Source organism: Eschrichtius robustus, chromosome 7, assembly GCF_028021215.1.
Source record: "Eschrichtius robustus isolate mEscRob2 chromosome 7, mEscRob2.pri, whole genome shotgun sequence".
In the NCBI taxonomy this organism is placed as follows: Eukaryota; Metazoa; Chordata; class Mammalia; order Artiodactyla; family Eschrichtiidae; genus Eschrichtius; species Eschrichtius robustus.
Window position 1 is genome coordinate 90757884 of NC_090830.1, and position 18277 is coordinate 90776160.

The 18277-nt window shown below is 45.5% G+C and overlaps 1 protein-coding gene across 4 annotated transcripts in view; it reads right to left on the minus strand.

The window, feature by feature from the left end:
• The window catches only part of ARHGAP22 (Rho GTPase activating protein 22), a 211889-nt gene that overhangs the window by 97726 nt on the left and 95886 nt on the right, over nucleotides 1-18277 (minus strand). For all 4 annotated transcript variants that reach the window (XM_068548041.1, XM_068548040.1, XM_068548038.1 and 1 more), the window contains one exon: nucleotides 6505-6592. In XM_068548041.1, coding sequence (XP_068404142.1) covers nucleotides 6505-6592 — 88 coding nt within the window. The remainder of the gene's footprint in view (nucleotides 1-6504; nucleotides 6593-18277) is intronic.

Genomic DNA, 18277 nt, shown 5'->3' on the forward strand with positions numbered 1-18277 from the left:
GTACCTGGTCCTGTGTTTTGTTAAGAAAAGTGAGGTTAAGACAGTAGGGCCAGACCACAAAGCAGGGAAGTTCCAGAAACCACTCCTGTATTTGCTGATTCTCCCACCCTCAGGGGTGGGGAGCGCTTGTGAACTGCTCATCTAATTTCATTTCTAGTCATTACCCATCGTCTGGCGCTCTGCAGGCGAACTCAGCAGGGCCACCCGGGGTCAGGCTGATAGGCTGGCTGGCTGGTACCAGGTGCCGAGATAGGCTGAGATCGGCATCCTGCTCAGGAGGCGGCTAATGAGATGAGCGATGCGCTGGGGATGTCAGGAGCACCGTATCAGTCTACTTCCACAGAGTAATCTGTGTGTGCTGGCTTCGCTTCAAGGTCAGGCCTCACAGATAGCAGGCAGCAGTTCTCTTATCTGCTTCAAGCTGCAGGCAGATAAGGACAGGCAGCTGTAAGCTCAATGCCCGAGAGAGGCTTCAAAGATCCAGTGTAGCCGTAAGAAACTGCTGGAACCCGTTCTCTCAGGGGAAGCTTGGTTATGGAAGGCCATTCTTCTGGCGCCATTCTACTAGGGCAGGTGGACACCTCGGAGGCCCTCTTATCCTGCAGTTGGAGAAACCAAGGAAATCTGATCTGGTTTCCCCAGCAAGTTAGAGACTGAGCTGGGTCTGGGACCCACTTAGACCCCAAAAGCATATGCATGATCAGGGCCCCCTTGCTAAGAACTTGGCGCATGAGCTTGGAACCGCACAGGAAGAATCAGAGCTCCGCTTTAAGTGGCCTGGCTTCTGAGTTGCCTCCCTGACGGTGAGCGCTTTGGCAGGGCAGGGTGGTCTCCTCTGTGGACATTGGCTGGGGCGAGGGTCAGGGCAGAGCATGGCCAGTGGTAACGAGGAGTGGCAGCTTACCTTCTCATCTCCTGCCGGGTCCTTGCAATCCCCCCATCATTACATTAGTGGTTTTCCTAACACACAGTTCTGGTTTTAACCATCCCTCCTGCCTGCTGAAGAAGTGCAGTGGCTAAAGTCCAAGCCTCTTTGTCCAGCATCCAAGGCCCTTCGTGACCTGGCCCCCGCCCACCTTTCCTCCTTGGTCCTCTACACCACGAGTCTCCCCCACAGAATCCTTCTCCAGGCCTCTGTGCCTTTGTGTACTCTATCCCCCCATCATTTGGGGATGACCTTCTCTTGTTTGCTCAGCTGGGTCATTTTCACTTCCCTGTCAAGGTTTAGCTTGGGTGAAATCCTCCCTAACCACCCAGGCGAGCCACCCTCACCCTCTGCTCTGGGCTCTCAGCCCTGGGGACACCCCTTTTGGGGCACTCATCACACAGTATTAGGACTGATAACTTACAGGTGATAGCTAAGCGGGAACTGTGTTGCTGTTATTAATAATAATGATAAATAGACAGACTGCAGAGAGGAGGGAAGAATAGAAAAATATTGGCATCTACACTGAGCCAGGCGCTAGGCTCCCCCTGCAACCTCACCAAACCCAAGGCACTTGGCTTTATTATCTCCAAGTTAGAAGTGATGAGACAGAGGCACGGGGACATTGAGTGACTTGTCCAAAGCCAAGCAGGCCCTGGGTGGCAGGGTCGGGCTTCTGTCCAGTCCTCCCTGACTTTGGAGAGGACAGTCTGGAACACTGGTCAGAGCTAGCTGCTGCGCGGTCACACATGCCCTGCTGGAAGAGGGCAGAAAACAGGCGCAAACAGGGACATGGCACGTGCGCTCGGCCTCCCCACTCTCCCCTGGAACCTTCCTTTCTGCGTGCAGATGTCTGCCTCTAGGGAACAGCGGCATCGCTGGCAAGCCTGGGTACACTTCACTGTCTCCCCAACTTCCATGGAGCGCCATTGCTCTCTTTGCTCGTACCAATGCCTGGGTGGAGCTCAAAACCCAAGGCCTCAAAGCCATCCCTGCCCAGGCCTATCGCCCACAAGATGCCCACCTGGTGTCTGGGGAGTGGGTGGGGATCCCAAGCAACGCGGTAGAAGGAGGCAGCAGGGGGCTCTGTGGGAGAGCAGGGCACCTGCCAGACCTTCTGAACTGGGCAGTTTCCCCACCAGAGCCTCCAGCACTTTATCTTGAGAAACGTGGTCTGCGGGTCCCAAGGCAGACAGGCGCTCTGCGATGGGAACTGGGCCCACATGTCAGAGCTGCAGTGACACCCTCCGTGTCCTCCTCCTGCTCCAGAAGACAGCACTTTCCTGCTCTGAGATTCCGGGCAGCCATTCGTGTTTCACCCAGGTTATCCTCAGCCCCACACGCTGGGGCCCTCGCACTCCAGGAGGAAATGCTGCCGGCAAAGGCACTCAGACCTAGGACCCCGGTGTGGATTTGCAGAAAGAGCCACGGTCAGTGTGGACACTTGGTCCCTAAAGAAACAGCCATGGACTGTGTCTGATGCAGGGCACCTCCTCTCCCTTCCCTGGAAGCACCTGAGTTCCTCTGGGGGGTCCTTGTGCCTACTGTGTGAGCCTTTGTGGGCGGGTCTGTCCAGGCACTGGAGTGGACAGGTCTTTCCTCACCACCCCAGTGTCACCAGTGGCGGGCATATGGCTTAAACACAGTCACCTCAGACCCTGAGCCATCGACGCAGCCGGGACTGAAGAGCCTGTGGGATTCGGCCTTCCCCGCACACAGCACCTACCACTCTCTGTTCCTGGCTCGGGGGGCCCTGAGCAGCCCCGCCGCCTGCCCCTTCCACACGCATCTCTCCAGCTTCCCATGGGCTGATTCTGTGTGGCCCCATAGCCTCTGGCCATTTCCCCTTTTGTCTGCATTTGCCAGAGCTGGCTTCTGCCACCTGCAATCGGGGACTCTGGAAAGACATGCCCAGCAATGGAGAAGCCGTGATGGACCAGCCGTCACTCGCCAGCACGACTTAGGGCTCCTGTCTGAATGCCTGTAGTCAGTGGACTTGCCTCCCTGTGGTAGCATCATGGTAATACTAGAATAAGGATGTTAGCGAAACGACTTATATGGATCACCTAACTCGACCCACTAAATATAAGCACAAGTTGTGGGTTTAGCAACTTTTTGTCCAGAGCGCCAAAGCAGGCCTCTCCACCCCTTACCCCATCCTTGTAGATTCGGAGGAAGGCCTAAGCTTGCCTGTGCCCAGATGCCTGCAGTGCCAAGCAGTGATGGTCTGGGAGGCCAAGAGGATCAAGTCTGCAAGGGACAGACAGCTTTCAAAGGGCCGGGAGGGGCGGGGTTTGTCAGGCAACTGCCAGGCTAGAGAAGAGGCCCAAGTGGAAAGGAGACCAAGGGTCCTCGAATCCCAGCCCCTTCTGGGGCCTGGCTCCTTCCGGCCTGACCCAGGAACCAGCCTCAGACTATTGGTGGATGCGGGGCTCTGGGGCTAGAACTGGCTCAAGCCGCAGCCCCACTATTTAGTGACCATCGGAGCCCATTCAGAATCAGAGGTATGGGGCTTCCCTGGTGGCGCAGTGGTTGAGAATCTGCCTGCCAATGCAGGGGACACGGGTTCGAGCCCTGGTCTGGGAAGATCCCACATGCCACGGAGCAACTGGGCCTGTGAGCCACAGTTACTGAGCCTGTGCGTCTGGAGCCTGTGCTCCGCGACAAGAGAGGCCGCGATAGTGAGAGGCCCACGCACCGCAATGAAGAGTGGCCCCCGCTTGCCACAACTAGAGAAAGCCCTCACACAGAAACGAAGACCCAACACAGCCATAAATAAATAAATAAATAAATTTAAAAATGGTCCACATCAAAAATAAAAAATCTTAAAAAAAATAAAGAATCAGAGGTATGGCCAGGCTGAGATGGTTGCAGGCTGGCTGGAGGACACGCGTGGCCTGTCATGGAATTGGCATATCTCTCCACTAGATGGCACTCACAGTATAATTTTCCTCATATTTTAAATTCTATCTTGATGAAAAATTGTGATTTTTTTTTTATACTGTGGAAGAGCACGAATAGAACTATGACTTAAAATTCATGTAACTGATCTCATGCATTATCATTCTTGGGTTTCTATCACATGTCCAAGAGTTGCCAGGTTTCCCTCCCTCTGAGGTATTGGGTGTGGCAGACATGCACTGCAGCTTGGCTTTCCCCGGCCAGAAAGATCCATCCAATGGACGCGATTGAGTCCTTCCTTTCAGCGCCTCCCAAAGGCTACCTGGGGCTCCGCACTGCCTACCACCTGACCTGCTTTCCCTGAGTGGTCTCAAAGCTCCCCTCCATCCCCGCCCCCAGCTTCCAGGAGCAGTTGCACATTCAAAGGCAAGAGGGCGGCGCTTGGAACCTGCATACATTTGGTGCTTCGACATTGCTGTGCTTGGGAAAAAGGGGTGTGAGGAGCCTTTCCTTCTATAACTGTGTCCTGAGACCTCTCGGGCCCACGTAAGAAAAATGCCAGACCTGTACCAGGTACCTGTGTTGAAGGGCAGCATAAGTGTGTGGCTTTGGAAGTCAGACTGCCCAGGTACAAGCCCTGACCCTACTGCCATCCAGCTGTGTGTCCTTGGGCAAGTCACCAATCCTTTCTAACCCCTGGTGTCCTTTTTTATAAAATAGGCATGGAAGTACCCCTTACCTTAGAGGGATGGTTTGAGTACTGTGGTAGCAGAATAATGGTCCCACAAAGATGTCCACGTCCTAAGCCCTGCAACCTGTGAATATGTTACCTTACGTGGCAAATGGGTCTTCCCCACAGAGTCAAAGAAATTCCTGTAAATAGCTCTGACCCAGATAAAGAGCATGCGCACTGGTGATCATTCCCATCCGGTCCCTGGGGGCACACGTCCAGTGCCTTTCTGACTTCACGGTGGTGCGTGCTGACCTCCACCTTTCGGTTCTGGCCTCACCTCACTCCTCCCCAACTCCCAGGCCCAGGCCCCTGGCCCCTCCCCCAGCCTTCCTTCCATGTGTCCAGCTCCCCCTCCCCTACATGGCAGCGCCCTGCCTACCTCACTCCCCTCCTTCATTTCTTCTCTACCTTCTTGGCAGAAACCTTTACTCCTGTTCCATAATCAACCAAGCCTCTATTTTCCACTCCATACCCTGGGATCCCTCTGTTGCCACCTTCTAATGTGTCCTTTCAGCATCAAGATTCTTGCAATAGATGAAATACCCAAATGAAACCACGGTACTTGAATTCTGCATACGCGGCAGGCAGGTGGGAGGGTCTCCCTGCACTTCACCTGCAGCCTGTACCTCCTGGAGTTCCCAGTATGGACAGAGCAAAGGTGAACACACCCTGCCCCAGGCTTGGATTCGCTCACTCCTGCTCCCAGTGGGCCATAGCTTGCTGGCCTGAGCCTGGGCTGATGCGTCCCATGGTGTACAGCCCATAGCCAGGTCACTTCATCAGAGGGGTTGGATGGCTCTGTCTCTCTGAGACTGTAAACTTACTGGCTCACAGACCCCACTGAGGCCCTAGCACACTCGGTCCACAGCCACCACTTCCCAGAAGGAAGTCTAAATTCGGATGGCACATGATAGGGTGTGATGACTAGCTGCCTGTAGCCTCTGCTCTTGGTGCCCTTCCCAGACCCCTGGGCACTCACCGTTCCCATCCACACTGGCAGCCTCTTTCCTCAAGCACCTGCGACTCTGCCTGAAGGCCTTCTCTGAAGGCAGGGAGCTTGGCCAAGCGCAGGGCAGGCCAGAAATGCCACAGTCAGCCTCCCAGGGAGCAGCTCTCAGTCAACGGCCGGTGGGAGTTGGTGGGTAAACCCCCAGCCCCCTCACTCCTTGGGTGAGACACCTCTGAGTCGGTTCATTGGAACTGAGCCCCGGGTACCCACAGTGGCACCAGCTCACCCTGCTGGCTCTCCTCCCTTCCTGCTCCCTTCCTCGTGCTTTTTGGGGATCACCTCAGGATAAACTGCTCAGATCCTTGCCTGAGGCTCTGCATCAAGGGGAGGTCAAGCTTAGTAAAAATACCACCTCACCAGCCAGCCCTTCTGTAAACAGACTGACTCATTTGCAAGACACATTTACTTAGTTCAATAAGAATCACATTTTAAAACTGGGAACTTTAAAAACCTGTTTTGTAACTGCTAACATGATGGCGGTTCTTTGAGTTAAATTATTTCCCTTCCTCCCACCACATTGCAATGCTTTGTTCTGGGATTCATGATAGAGCTTATTTTAATGATCTGAACCTGTGCTAGTGGTTTTCCCTGGACTTATTTGCATGTGACCCAGATATTGTGTTTGGACCTTCACTCTAAGGTGTCCCCATGGATTGGTTACCTCCCTTGTTTTATTTTGAATTTAAAAATCCACACTTTCCTCTCACCAGAAGCTAATTACCTAGATAATTGATTGGATTTTCTAAATTCCCCCCAAATGTGCAATATCCTCTAGATTTGGCCCAAATTTCCGAATTGTGCTTGGAGACAGCGCTGGCGTTCCTACAGAGAGGAGTGTTGCGAAGGTGGCCCTTCCCAGGCCAGAAGTGAAGTGACACCGCCATCGGGGCCACCAGGGCCAGCGCCAGCACAGAGCTGAAGGGTGCTCAGGCCTACCTGGGCTGATCTCAAAGAGGTGCTTTCCCGGGTCCTCAGGGCCAGGAAGAAGTTCAGTCACCTGGGTCCCTTGTAGAGAAATAAAGCCCTAAATAGAGAGACAAACACAAACACGAGAGCATGAGATGGCTGGGAAAGGGCTTCTGTGGTCAGGGCTCTGGGGAGCAAAGGGTGGAGCCGCGGGTCAGAGTCCCAGCCCTCCAGGACCTGGATGTGCAGGCTGGGTGCCGGGAGGAGCGCAGGCCTCCTCTCCATGGCAGGGACCGAGCACAGATGAGGCCTTGCATGGGGTCCCCGCTCCAGTGGGGCGACACTACCTTCTGACACCTTTGGAGGAGCTCTGCCCACAGAGGACTGCCCAGGGTTGTCATTCTCTTGGTTAAGGCACGGTAAGCCCAAGTCAGGAGCAGGGAGGAAGGCTCCATTATCGGGGCGGTGCGGCGGGGGTTGGGGGGAATGTGCCCATCTGCAGGCTTTCTGGGGCAGGAGAGTCAGGGAGAGGAAGGTTTCTTGTACGTAAGTGTCCAGGCGGTGACATGGGGGAAAGGATGCACAGATCTGTGTGAGCCCAGTTTTGCCCCCTCCTGGCTGGGTGGGATTTCATTTCTTTACCTGTTACATGGGAGTCAGCTACCACGAAGAAGGTACCATACCTACAGTCTAACTGCCTGGGTTCAAATCCTGGCTCACCTACTTACTGGCTGTGTGACCTCAGGCAAAGTATTTAACCTCTCTGTGCAACTTCCCAATTTCCTTATCTGTGAAATAGGAATAATAATAGTCCTTTGTGGGGCTGTTGTGAGCATTAAGTGAATTAGTACTTGGGAAGCCCTCAGAGCAGTACCTGGCATAGTGAAAGCTGTTTATTTGCTAAATAAACCCCAGCTATTACTGTATGTCAGGGCTCCACACTGGGTGGGGGAACAGCATCCCTGCGTCTGCACTTGCCCAGGTGACTGGCGCGGTCACCTGCTGTATCCACATGGTCGCCTCCAGTCCCCACCCCCATGTGTACTCATGGAGCGCTCTTCTTTCCACTCCCATCTTTTCCAGGCAATTGCTGGCTTTCAAGGTGACTGGAGGCTCCACGTGGCTGCTGGAGCCTTGTGCTGCACGGACACATGGAGATGCTTTTTCTCATTTAAGCACCGTAAGGGCAGAACGGTGTCTCCCAAGGGTTAAGAGCACAGCTTTGATCCCAGCATTTTGCTCAGGCACTTGGGGGCGGAGGGCTGGGAGCGGGGAAGAAAAGGGGAGGGGAGAGGAAGGGGCAGGAGAGCAGAGGGAGTCTGCTTTCCCGTTTCCGGTATGTCATTTGTTAAGGCTGTGATGAAAGACATGTAGGAGTCAGTATGAAGCATCCAGCTGAAACCCTCGGGCTAGGTCTCAACCTTGAGAGGGCATGAGAGTCACCCCAGGGCTTGTTAAAACACAGAGTACCAAGTTTGGTGGTCTTGCAGTAAATGTTTAACAACAGGCTCTCCAAAAAAAATAAGGCAAGCTGATTTGTAGTGTTTGCCAACTTCTGTGATATAAATACCCTCCATGGCTGATTTCATGTCGTCATTGAATGTGGCACTGGGAAGAAATGTACTGCAGTGTTCCTGCCACATGGACACCACAGGGGTCAACAGGCTCTAGAGCATAGATAGTAGTAAATGAAATCAAACAATTAGGGGGTGATACATTTTGAGGATTCTTTTTTTAAATGTATTTTATTGAAGTATAGTTGATTTACAATATTGTGTTAGTTTCAGGTGTTCAGTAAAGTGATTCAGTTATATATATATGTGTGTGTTTATATACATATTCTTTTTCATATTATTTTCCATTATGGTTTATGACAAGATATTGAATATAGTTCCCTGTGCTATACAGTAGGACCTTGTTTATCCATTAATTACCTTTGTTTTTAATATAATTTATTTAATTGTAGGTCTGTATGATTTAATTTCTAATAATGGAAATGCTTAGCAACTGGCTGGTAAGCATAGCACTAATAGAACTACCCCTGGGGTTTCTGACTCAGTAAGTCTGGAGAAAGAAGAAGAATCTGGGGATTTCTCTGCCGGTCCAACGGTGAGGACTCGGCACTTTCACTGCCGTGGCCCGGGTTCAATCCCTGGTTGGGGAACTAAGATCCCACAAGCCGAGCAATGTGGCCGGGAAAAAAAAAAAGGAGAAACAAAAAAGGAGAATCTGCATTTCTAACCAGCTTTCTGATGCTGCTGGCCCCCGGGGATACACTTTGACAACCACTCTCTAGGGGCACTTAGAGTAAGTAGCCAAAGGATACTATGCCTTTTCCATAAGCTTACTCAGCACATGTTTCCTCAAGTGTACAATAAGGATAATAACAGTATCTACCTCATGAGGCTGTTGTGAGGGTTAAAATGATCCGATATTTTCCTGCTGGCCTTGGAGAGCCAGGTTTTGGTTGAGCTGCTGCGCCTTGGACACATGCAGTTCCGAAGGACAAGGAGTACCTCCAGCCACTCAGATAGTGCCCTGGGTTAGAGGGGTCCGGGATTTCCCTGAGGAGCCCAAAGTGAGTGTTAGCGCTTTGGAGGGGGCGGCTGGTCTCCTTCCTGCAGGGCCTGGGGAGGGACCAGACCCACCATTTGCACCTACAACTGCACAGATGGGCAGCTGGGTGCAGAAAGAGATCGTGCAAACTCCAGTCACACGACAGCCTCCCACAAAGGTTAGTCCCCTCTCCCCCTCCCCCTGTGTCTGAGCTTATGTGCTCTGTTTTGCTGTTTACTCAGGCTGCATATCCAGGTTTGTCCTGAGAGGCTGCCAATGACTTCATTCATCTCTCGCTTCACACCAGTGCAAGTCCACTGGTGTAAGGGAGTAATGGTCAAAGGATGTGCTATTCTGTCTGTGTGTAACCGGGCTCCACTCCAGGCCTGCTGCTGGCTCACCATAGCTCCCTCCCCAACCCTTGTGAATGTACCAGCTTGAGAGGGTCCGTGGGTAGCCAGTGGAGGCCCCAGACAAAAGCTCCAGAAACTCCTTCTCTCAGAGAGCAACCTCTGGGAAAAGGATAAGGCACATGCAACAGAAGGGCCTTTGGGAGAGAGTATATTTCTTATATTAGTGTCAGCTTAGATGGTTTATTCAAAATCCATCATTTCTACAGCATAATAAATACAAACTCCAGGAACACTGCAGGTGGAGGGGAAGCAGCCCAGTGATTAGCCTTGCTCCCTCTAATTTGTCTAAACCCAGCAATGGGGCACCTAGGATGTGGTACAACCTTCAGGGACTGGTGAAGATGCTCAGAATTCAGAAAGCTTCCTATGTCAGATTCTGAATGTCTCAGTTATCTATTGCGACATAACAAATTACCCTAAAACTTGGTAGCTAAAAACAACAATAAACCTTTATTCTCTTATAGGGTTTCTGTAGACCAGGAAATTTGGAGTGGCTTAGCTGGGTGTTTCTAGCTTGGGGTCTTTTATGAAATGATAGTCAGGATGTTGGGTGGAACTACAGACATCTGAAAATCTGACTGAGGCCAGAGGATATGGTGACTCCCTCAATGGCGGATGTAAAAAAAAGTCTCAAATCTACATTCTAGAGATGAAAAGTACAATGTGCAAATAAAAAATACAATGAATGGGATTAACAGCAGATTCAATGTTGCAGAAGAAAAGACTAGAGAACTTGAAAATATAGCCATAGAAACTACTCAAAATGAAACAAAGAGAAAAGAGAAGTAAAAAGAATGAACAGAGCATCAGTGAGATGTGGGATAACTTCAAGCAGTGTACTTTACATGTAATTCGAGTCTCTGGAAAAGGAGGGGGGAACTGGAAAATATTTGCGAAGAAATTATAGCTGAAACTTTTCCAAATTTATGAACAGTATAAACCCACAGATCCAAGAAGTACAATGAGCCCCAAGCATAAGAAACATAAAGAAAAGTAAGTATATGAAGGCATAATCAAATGGCTCAAACCCAGTCATGAAAAGAAACTCTTAAAAGTAGCCAGAGGTAAATGATACAATATGTACAGAGGAGCAAATGTGAGGATGACAGCAAATTTCTTATCAGAAACAATGCAAGTTAAGAAATCAGTGGAACAACATCTTTAAAGGTATTGAAAGGAAAATCTGTCAACCTCGTATTCTGAATCTAGTAAAAGTATCCCTCAAAAATAAAGGCTAAGTAAAGACCTTTTAAGATACACAAAACAAATAGGAAATAATGCATCATTAGCAGACTCATACTACAAGAATTGTTAAAGACAATTAGGCAGAAAGAAAATGACATTAGACAGAAAAAAGGAAAGGAATGAAGATTAATGGAGCAATAGAAAGTAGAAGATTATAGTAAAAAAAAGTTCATTATCTATTTATTAATAATTGAGAAAACAAGTAGACAAAAAAATCAGTAAGGATATAAATGACCTGAAAAAACACTATCAACCAATTTGACCTAATTGCTGCCTTCCTCAACAGTAGAATACACGTGTTTTCAAATGTCCATGAAACTTTTACTAAGATGGCCATAAACGAGTCTTAAAAAATGGAAAAAAATTCAAATACAACATATGTTCTCTGACCACAATGGAATTAAATTAGAAATCAATAACAGAAAAATTTCTGGAAAATCCCCAAATATTCGGAAACCAATTAATGCATTTCTAAATAACCCATACATCAAAGAAAAAAATCAAAAAGGAAAATTAGATAGTGCTTTGAACTGGATAAAAATGAAAACACAACATACAAAGTTTTGTTACATGCCTCTAGAGGAGTAGTTAGGGGGTAAATTATAGCACTACATGTTGATATCAGAAAAGAAGAAAGGCTTCAATCAATGACCTCAACTTCTACCTTAAGAAATGACACAAAGAACAGCAAATTAAACCCAATGTAAAAAAATGAAAAAATAAAGATCAGAGTGGCTATAAATAAAATGAAAAATAAAAAAAATAATAAAGCCAATGAAACTAAAAGCTAGTTCTTTGAGAAGATCAATAAAATTGATAAGTCTCTAGCAAGACTAATCAGGAAAAAGAGGGAAGATAAATTGTCAATACCTGGAATGAGAGAGGTGACCTCACTACAGATTCTTCAGATATTAAAAAGATAATAAGGTAATGTTAAGAAAAACATTATGTTAATAAATTTGGAAATTTAGATGAAATGGATAAAAGAAGACACAAACTACTGAAGCTCAGTCAAGAAGAAGTAGTTAAATAGCCCTATATCTAGTAAAGAAATGGAATTTGTAGCTAAAAACCTTCCCACAAGGAAAACTCCAAACTCAGATGATTTCACTGGTGAATCCTACCAAACATTTAAGGAAGAAATAACACCAATACTACACAAACTCTTTTTGAAAACTGAAAAAAAAGGCATGGTTTCCAGTGCATTTTATGAGGCCAACATTACTGTGATATAGAACAGCCGAAGACATTATAAGAAAAGGACACTGTAAACCAATATCGCTCAGGAACAAAAATTCTCAGCAAAATTTTAGCAAATCAAATTCAACAATACATAGAAAGGAAAATAATGACCAACTGGGGTTTATTCCAAGTATGCAAAGTTGGTTTAACAAACCAAAATCAATCAATGTAATTCACCATATTTATAAACCAGAAAAGAGAAAAGATCATCCCAATAGATGCAAAAAAAAAAGCATTTGACAAAATTCAACATCCATTCCTGATAAAAATTCTCAACAAACTAGAATAAAAGAGAACTTCCTCAACCTGACAAAGGGTATCTCTGAAAAACGAAAAGCTAATATCATACTAAAAGTTTTTCCCCTAAGACCAAGATCAAGACAATGATGTTTATTCTTATTATTTCTATTAAATATTGTACGAGTCCTAGCTGTTGTTATAAGGTGAGAAAAAGAAATAAAATTTGTCCAAATTGGAAAGGAAGAAGTGAAAGTGTTTCCACAAACAACATAATTGTCTATATAGAAAATCTGATGAAACTTTACAAAAAAAAAGCTACTAGAATTAATAAATGATTTTGGCAAGGTTTCAGGATACAAGACAAATGCACAAAATTAAATAGTATCTCTCTCTATTAGCAATGAACAATTGGAAATTGAAAATCAAAACCATTTTACTTGCACCCTAAAATATGAAATACTTGGAGATAAATATGACAAAAGATCTTCAAGATCTGTGCACTGAGAACTATAAATCATTGCTGGGAGAATTGAAAGAAGATATAACCAGCTGGAGAGATATACTGTGTTCACTGGCCAGAGGACTTACTATTGTTAAGATGTCAATTCTCCCCAAATTGGCCTAAAGATTCAAAGCAATCCCAATCAGAATCCCAGTAGTGTTTTATAGAACGTGACCAGCTGATTCTAAAATTCATATAGAAATATAAAGGACCTACAACAGTCAGACAACTTTGAAACAGAATAACAAAGTTGGAGATCTAATACTTCTGGATTTCAGGACTTATTACAAAGCTATAGTAATCAAAACATTGTAATATTGTCATTAAGATAGACAAATAAGTTAATAAAACAGAATAGAAGGTTCTGAAACAAACAAACAAACAAACAAATGGATTTTTGACAAAGGTTCAAAGGCAATTCAATGGAGTATGGATAGCAATGGTATTTTCAGTAAATGGTGGTGGAACAATTTTATATTCTTGCGTAAAAAAATGAACTTTGATCCATGCCTGACATCACATATAAAAATATACTCAAAATAAATCATATACCTAAAAGTAAAATCATAAGATGATAAAACTTCTGGTAGAAAACCTTTATGACTTTGGTTAGGCAAAGACTTCTTAAATACAACATCAGAAGCACAATTAATTAATAACTTGACCTATTTAAGTAAAAAACCCCTGCTCTTTGAAAGATATGATTAAGAGAAAGTATGAGTTATACACTGGAAGAAAATATCTGAAAATCACATATCTGGTAAAGGACTTGTACCCCAAATATACAAAGCACCCTCAAAATATAGTAATAAGGAAACAAACAACCCAATTTAAAAAATAGGCAAAAGATTTGAACAAATACTTTATTATATCTGTAATATAGATAGATGTAGGAATGGCAAATAAGCTCATGGAAAGATCCTCCACATCATCAGTCATTAGGGGAATGCAAATTAAAACCACAGTGTGGCATCACTACATATCTACTAGAATAGATAAGATTTAAGACTGACCATAGCAAGTGTTGGTGTGAGTATGGAGGACCTAGAACTCTCATACACCGCTGGTAGGAATGTAAAATGGTACAAACAACTTAGAAAACAGTTTAGCACTCTCTAAAACTGTTAAAATATACCTAGGATTTGACCCAGCCATTCCTCTTCTAGGTATTTACCTGAGAGAAATGAAAGCATATGTGCATACAGAGATTTGGACTTCATTTTTAATATCCCCAAACTGGACACAACCCAAATGGCCATCAACAAGTGAACGGATAAACAAACTGTGGCACAGCCATACAGTGGGATACTACTCAGCAATAAGAATGAATACAAATGCATGCTACAACATGGGTGAATCTCTAAATCATTATATTAAGTGAAAGAAACCAGAGTATGTTCTGTATTAGCCTGTTTACATAGAATTCCAGAAAATGCATACTAAACACATTGGTGATTGCCTGGGGTCAGGGGTCAGGAGGGGCAGAAGATGGAGGAGGGATTACAAAAGGATACAAGGGAACTTCTGGGGGTAACAGATACATCTTGACTGTGGTTATGGTTGCACAGGTGTACACATGTATTTATCAAATTGTACATGTTAAATATGTGGAGTTTATTGATGATAATTATACCTCAATAAAGCTGTTATGAAACACTGACGCTTGATTCAGTTATTGGAAAAGCTTTAAGTACATGTATTAGTTTCCTAACAGAGCACCACAAATTTAGTGGCTTAAAACAAAAAAAATTATTTTTTTTACAGTTCTGGAGGTCAGAAGTCTGAAATGGGCCTTACCAGGCTACAGCCTTCTGGAGGCTCCAGGGGAGGATCTGTTTCCCTGCTTTTTGCAGCTTCTAGGGGGTGCCTGCATTCTTTGGCTCTTGGCGCCTTCCTCCATCTTCCCAGCAGCAATGCATCTTGAAATTGCTCTCAGACTCTGACCTCCTCTCCTGTCTCCTTTTCCACTATACAAGACCCTTGTGATTACCCTGGACCCACATGGGTAATCCAGGATAAATTTTTATGTTAAGGTCAGCTGATTAGCAGCCTTGATCCCATCTTCAACCTTAATTCCTCCTTGCCACATAACATTCACATCTTTGGGGAGACATTATTCTGCCTACCACAGGATATTTGGAACAATGTGGGTATGTGACTCTACTTCTTCAAATGTAAATTTCATGAAATCTCAATATAGACCAAGTATTTCTGATGAAAGCTTAGTGTCCAAATTGAGATATGCTCTAAGTGGATTCCAAAGACATCATGCAGAAAAAGAATATAAAATATCTCATTAACAATTTTATGTTGCTTACATATTGAAATGATAATTTTTGGATATGTTGGGTTAAGTAAAATGTATTATGAAAATAAAAGACAAAGAACCCAGTACAAAAATGGGTAAAGGGTATTAACAAGAAATTAATAGAAGAAATACAAATGGTCAATAAACATCGTAAGATTCTTAATTTAAAATGACTACTGGGGAGGAGGGACACATTAAGAGTATGGGATTAACAGATACACACTACTATACATAAAACAGATAAGCAACAAGGATTTATTGTTTAGCACAGGGAATCATATTCAGTATCTGGTAATAATCTATAATGGAATATAATCTATAAAAAAAAAACTGAATCACTTGCTGTACACCTGAAACTAATTCAATATATTATAAATCAACTATATGTCAATAAAAAGTAATAAAATAAAATGACTGCTAATATCTAATATTGGGGAAAGCAAGAGAAATGGGCATTCTCAGACATTTTTGATGGGATAGTAATTTGATAAAGTCTTTTTGAAAGCAACTTTGTAATGTCTGAGATAATTTGAAAATGAAATATCCTTTAACCTAGTATTGAATTTTGAGAATTTGTTCCAAGGAAAGACAAACACACAAGGATGTATGTATAATGATGCTCACTGTAGCATTTTCCCTACCACAAAAAGTGGAAACAACTTACTTGTCCATCAATGGGGGAGTGGTTAAATAATTTCTGGTACAGCCATATCAGAATGAGGTAAATAAAAAAGGCTTCTAAGCGAAATTGTTAAATTTAAAAAAAAGAAGTGCTAGAAAAATAATTTAGTATTTTCCCATCTCAATTTCTGGTTCTGCCCTCTCTCAAGAACCCATGAGTAACATGTAAATATACAGAAGTGGCACAGAAAACTTACACTTTGGGAGGGAGTGCTGGGAATGGTGAGGCAGCTTTTATGTTTTGCCCTGTAATGTTTGCATCAAAATAAGAAAATTTAATGTAAAAGTACAGAAGAAAAAATAAAAGAGTAGTCAGATAATTCATGGGGTGCAGTCCATGCCTGAGTAATGGGCTGTTGTCATCTTTCCACTGTCACTCCCTGGGTGAATGCTCCCCCATGTAATGTGTCAAGGGCCAGGCCAGCCTGCCCAGCTTCTCTGCAGCCTGGAACGTCCATCTATTATTCCCAGGCAAAGGACAGTGATTTCCCCTCTCTCTCCTTTCTGCAAACATCTGGAGTGGCAGGCCTCTCAACTTCCCTTGGACTAAAATCTAGTGACAATTCCTCTCCAAGTGCTCTAACCAGAGCACACAAGCCCCTGCCCACCCCAGGAGGCTGCCATAGCTTGTTTGGCGAAGAATGATCTCTCTTGGGAACAGTTCCCAGGGCACCGGATTGTCTGGGGACCTCAGCTCGGTCCAGGGGAACGAATGACAGTAACAACAGCAACAATGACAAAGATTTCTTTTCACCTGTCTCTATTCAGTTGTCTCATGCCCAGAGCTTACCCTAGTCATGAAAAGATAAACATCAATTACACTTTAAATCTGAGATGATGTGGGACAGTTATGGACACCTTACAGGTGTTAGCTTCAGACGGATCTGGTTTCATCCTGACACTACTGCTTATTGACAGTAAGTGCTTGGATGGGTTCACTTCTCCTAGCGTCAGTTTCCCTCTCTGTTCAATGGGGTTCTCTGGGAACCAAACGGGATAGAGTGAGCAGAGGGCCTGGAATGGAGCTGGGCTGTAGCAGGCACCGAAGAAGGCAGCATGGTGGAGGCGTCACTAGTGAAAGCTTACAACTACGGCTCAGAATGGGCCTCCAATGCCTGTGCAACAAGGCAAGCTTCAGTTTCCTCCTCTATAATGTGATGTGTTTTGAGGCTTTCGTGATCCAATGCCTCCACAGCACTGGGTTGGGTGCCTGGCGAGAGTAGTGCTATTGTTGTGATTTGTGAGTTATTACATAGCCAAGGAATAGAGTCTGCTTATAACCATTTTACAGGAGTTGGAATACATATAAACATTTAAAAATAATTATAGGGGTTTGTAATTATTGTGACATTGACACTTAATGTGGGACTCGCTGATGCCTGGTTTTATTACCTGTACAACGAGAACATTAACCTCTGTCCTTTTTTCCTCACTGGGCTGCCTCAGCTGGTGCTTTGTAAAGCGCTAAAGGCTGAATGAATATGAGTACTTGTCATAATTATTATTTTAAAACCATTTTGGCCGCTATACCTGTTCATTTGGTTTGTCTCTGGGAACAATCCCTGCCCCAATAACACCATCACTTGTGCCACAAAATAAGGTATGGTGTAGATTCAGGAGTCCCAGGATGGTGAAGGACTGGCTTCCTCCTTCATAGTTTGCGGTGACAATCCTGGTGGGACCTCCTGCAGGGGCCGGGGTGTCTGCACTTCTCCCACTGGTCTGGGTTTTGGGCTTGCTGATCGTTCTGTGAATTTCACACTCTAATCCAGCTCTCTCTCCTACCTGATCAAATCTGGCTCTCTGGGAAGTCTTCATTTTTCATCTTGTCTAGAGGGAGACTGTCTGAAGAACCAACTTCTGAAATGCTTCTTAACAAGTGGCATGATAAGATTTTCCACTGGCAGCATCTTGGAAAATTGCACACGTTTTAAAAAGCAATCACTCAGGGTTCTTTATCTCCTATTATTCTGATTGTGGCCTCAGATCAATCTTAAAAAGCTTTAGCCTCTGACACCCAACCAAGAACGGAATCACTCCAAATTTTAAATAACGCAGATCAGAATGAAGTTCAGTGCCAAGCTGGGAACCATCCTCCTCCTTCCTTATCATACAAGCCTTTAGCCATGGTCCATTACTGTCCAAAATGTAGATATTTTAAAAGGCAACCTAAAAGTTGGAGACAAATTGCTTCTTGGCTGGGGCACCTTCCCTCCCTAAGGAGTTGAGATGAGTCACTTCTCTGGCCTCATTCTTTGCTCAGGACTTCATCCTGAAGATTCTCCCAACCGATTCCAGCCTGGGGCTGCCTCCTGTGCACTCCAAACGCACCTGGTGTGCTCCACGCATCTCCGCGCCCCGCTTCACCACCATGTCGGGGCTACACCTGGTCTCCCGATAGAATCTGTCAGCCCGTGAGGGGTGCCCCTCGGGGCAGAGTGTTGGAGGGACAGCACTGTGCTTGGCAGAAAGCAGGGGCATTGGGGTCTGAGCACCAGCTCCCTGCACCTTCCTGAACCACCCCAGATGGCCACAGGCCCTGAAGCCCTCACCGGGAAGGCCACCCAGCCTGGGGCCTGAGCCCACACAAAGTCTAGCTGGGATCAAGGGTGAGCC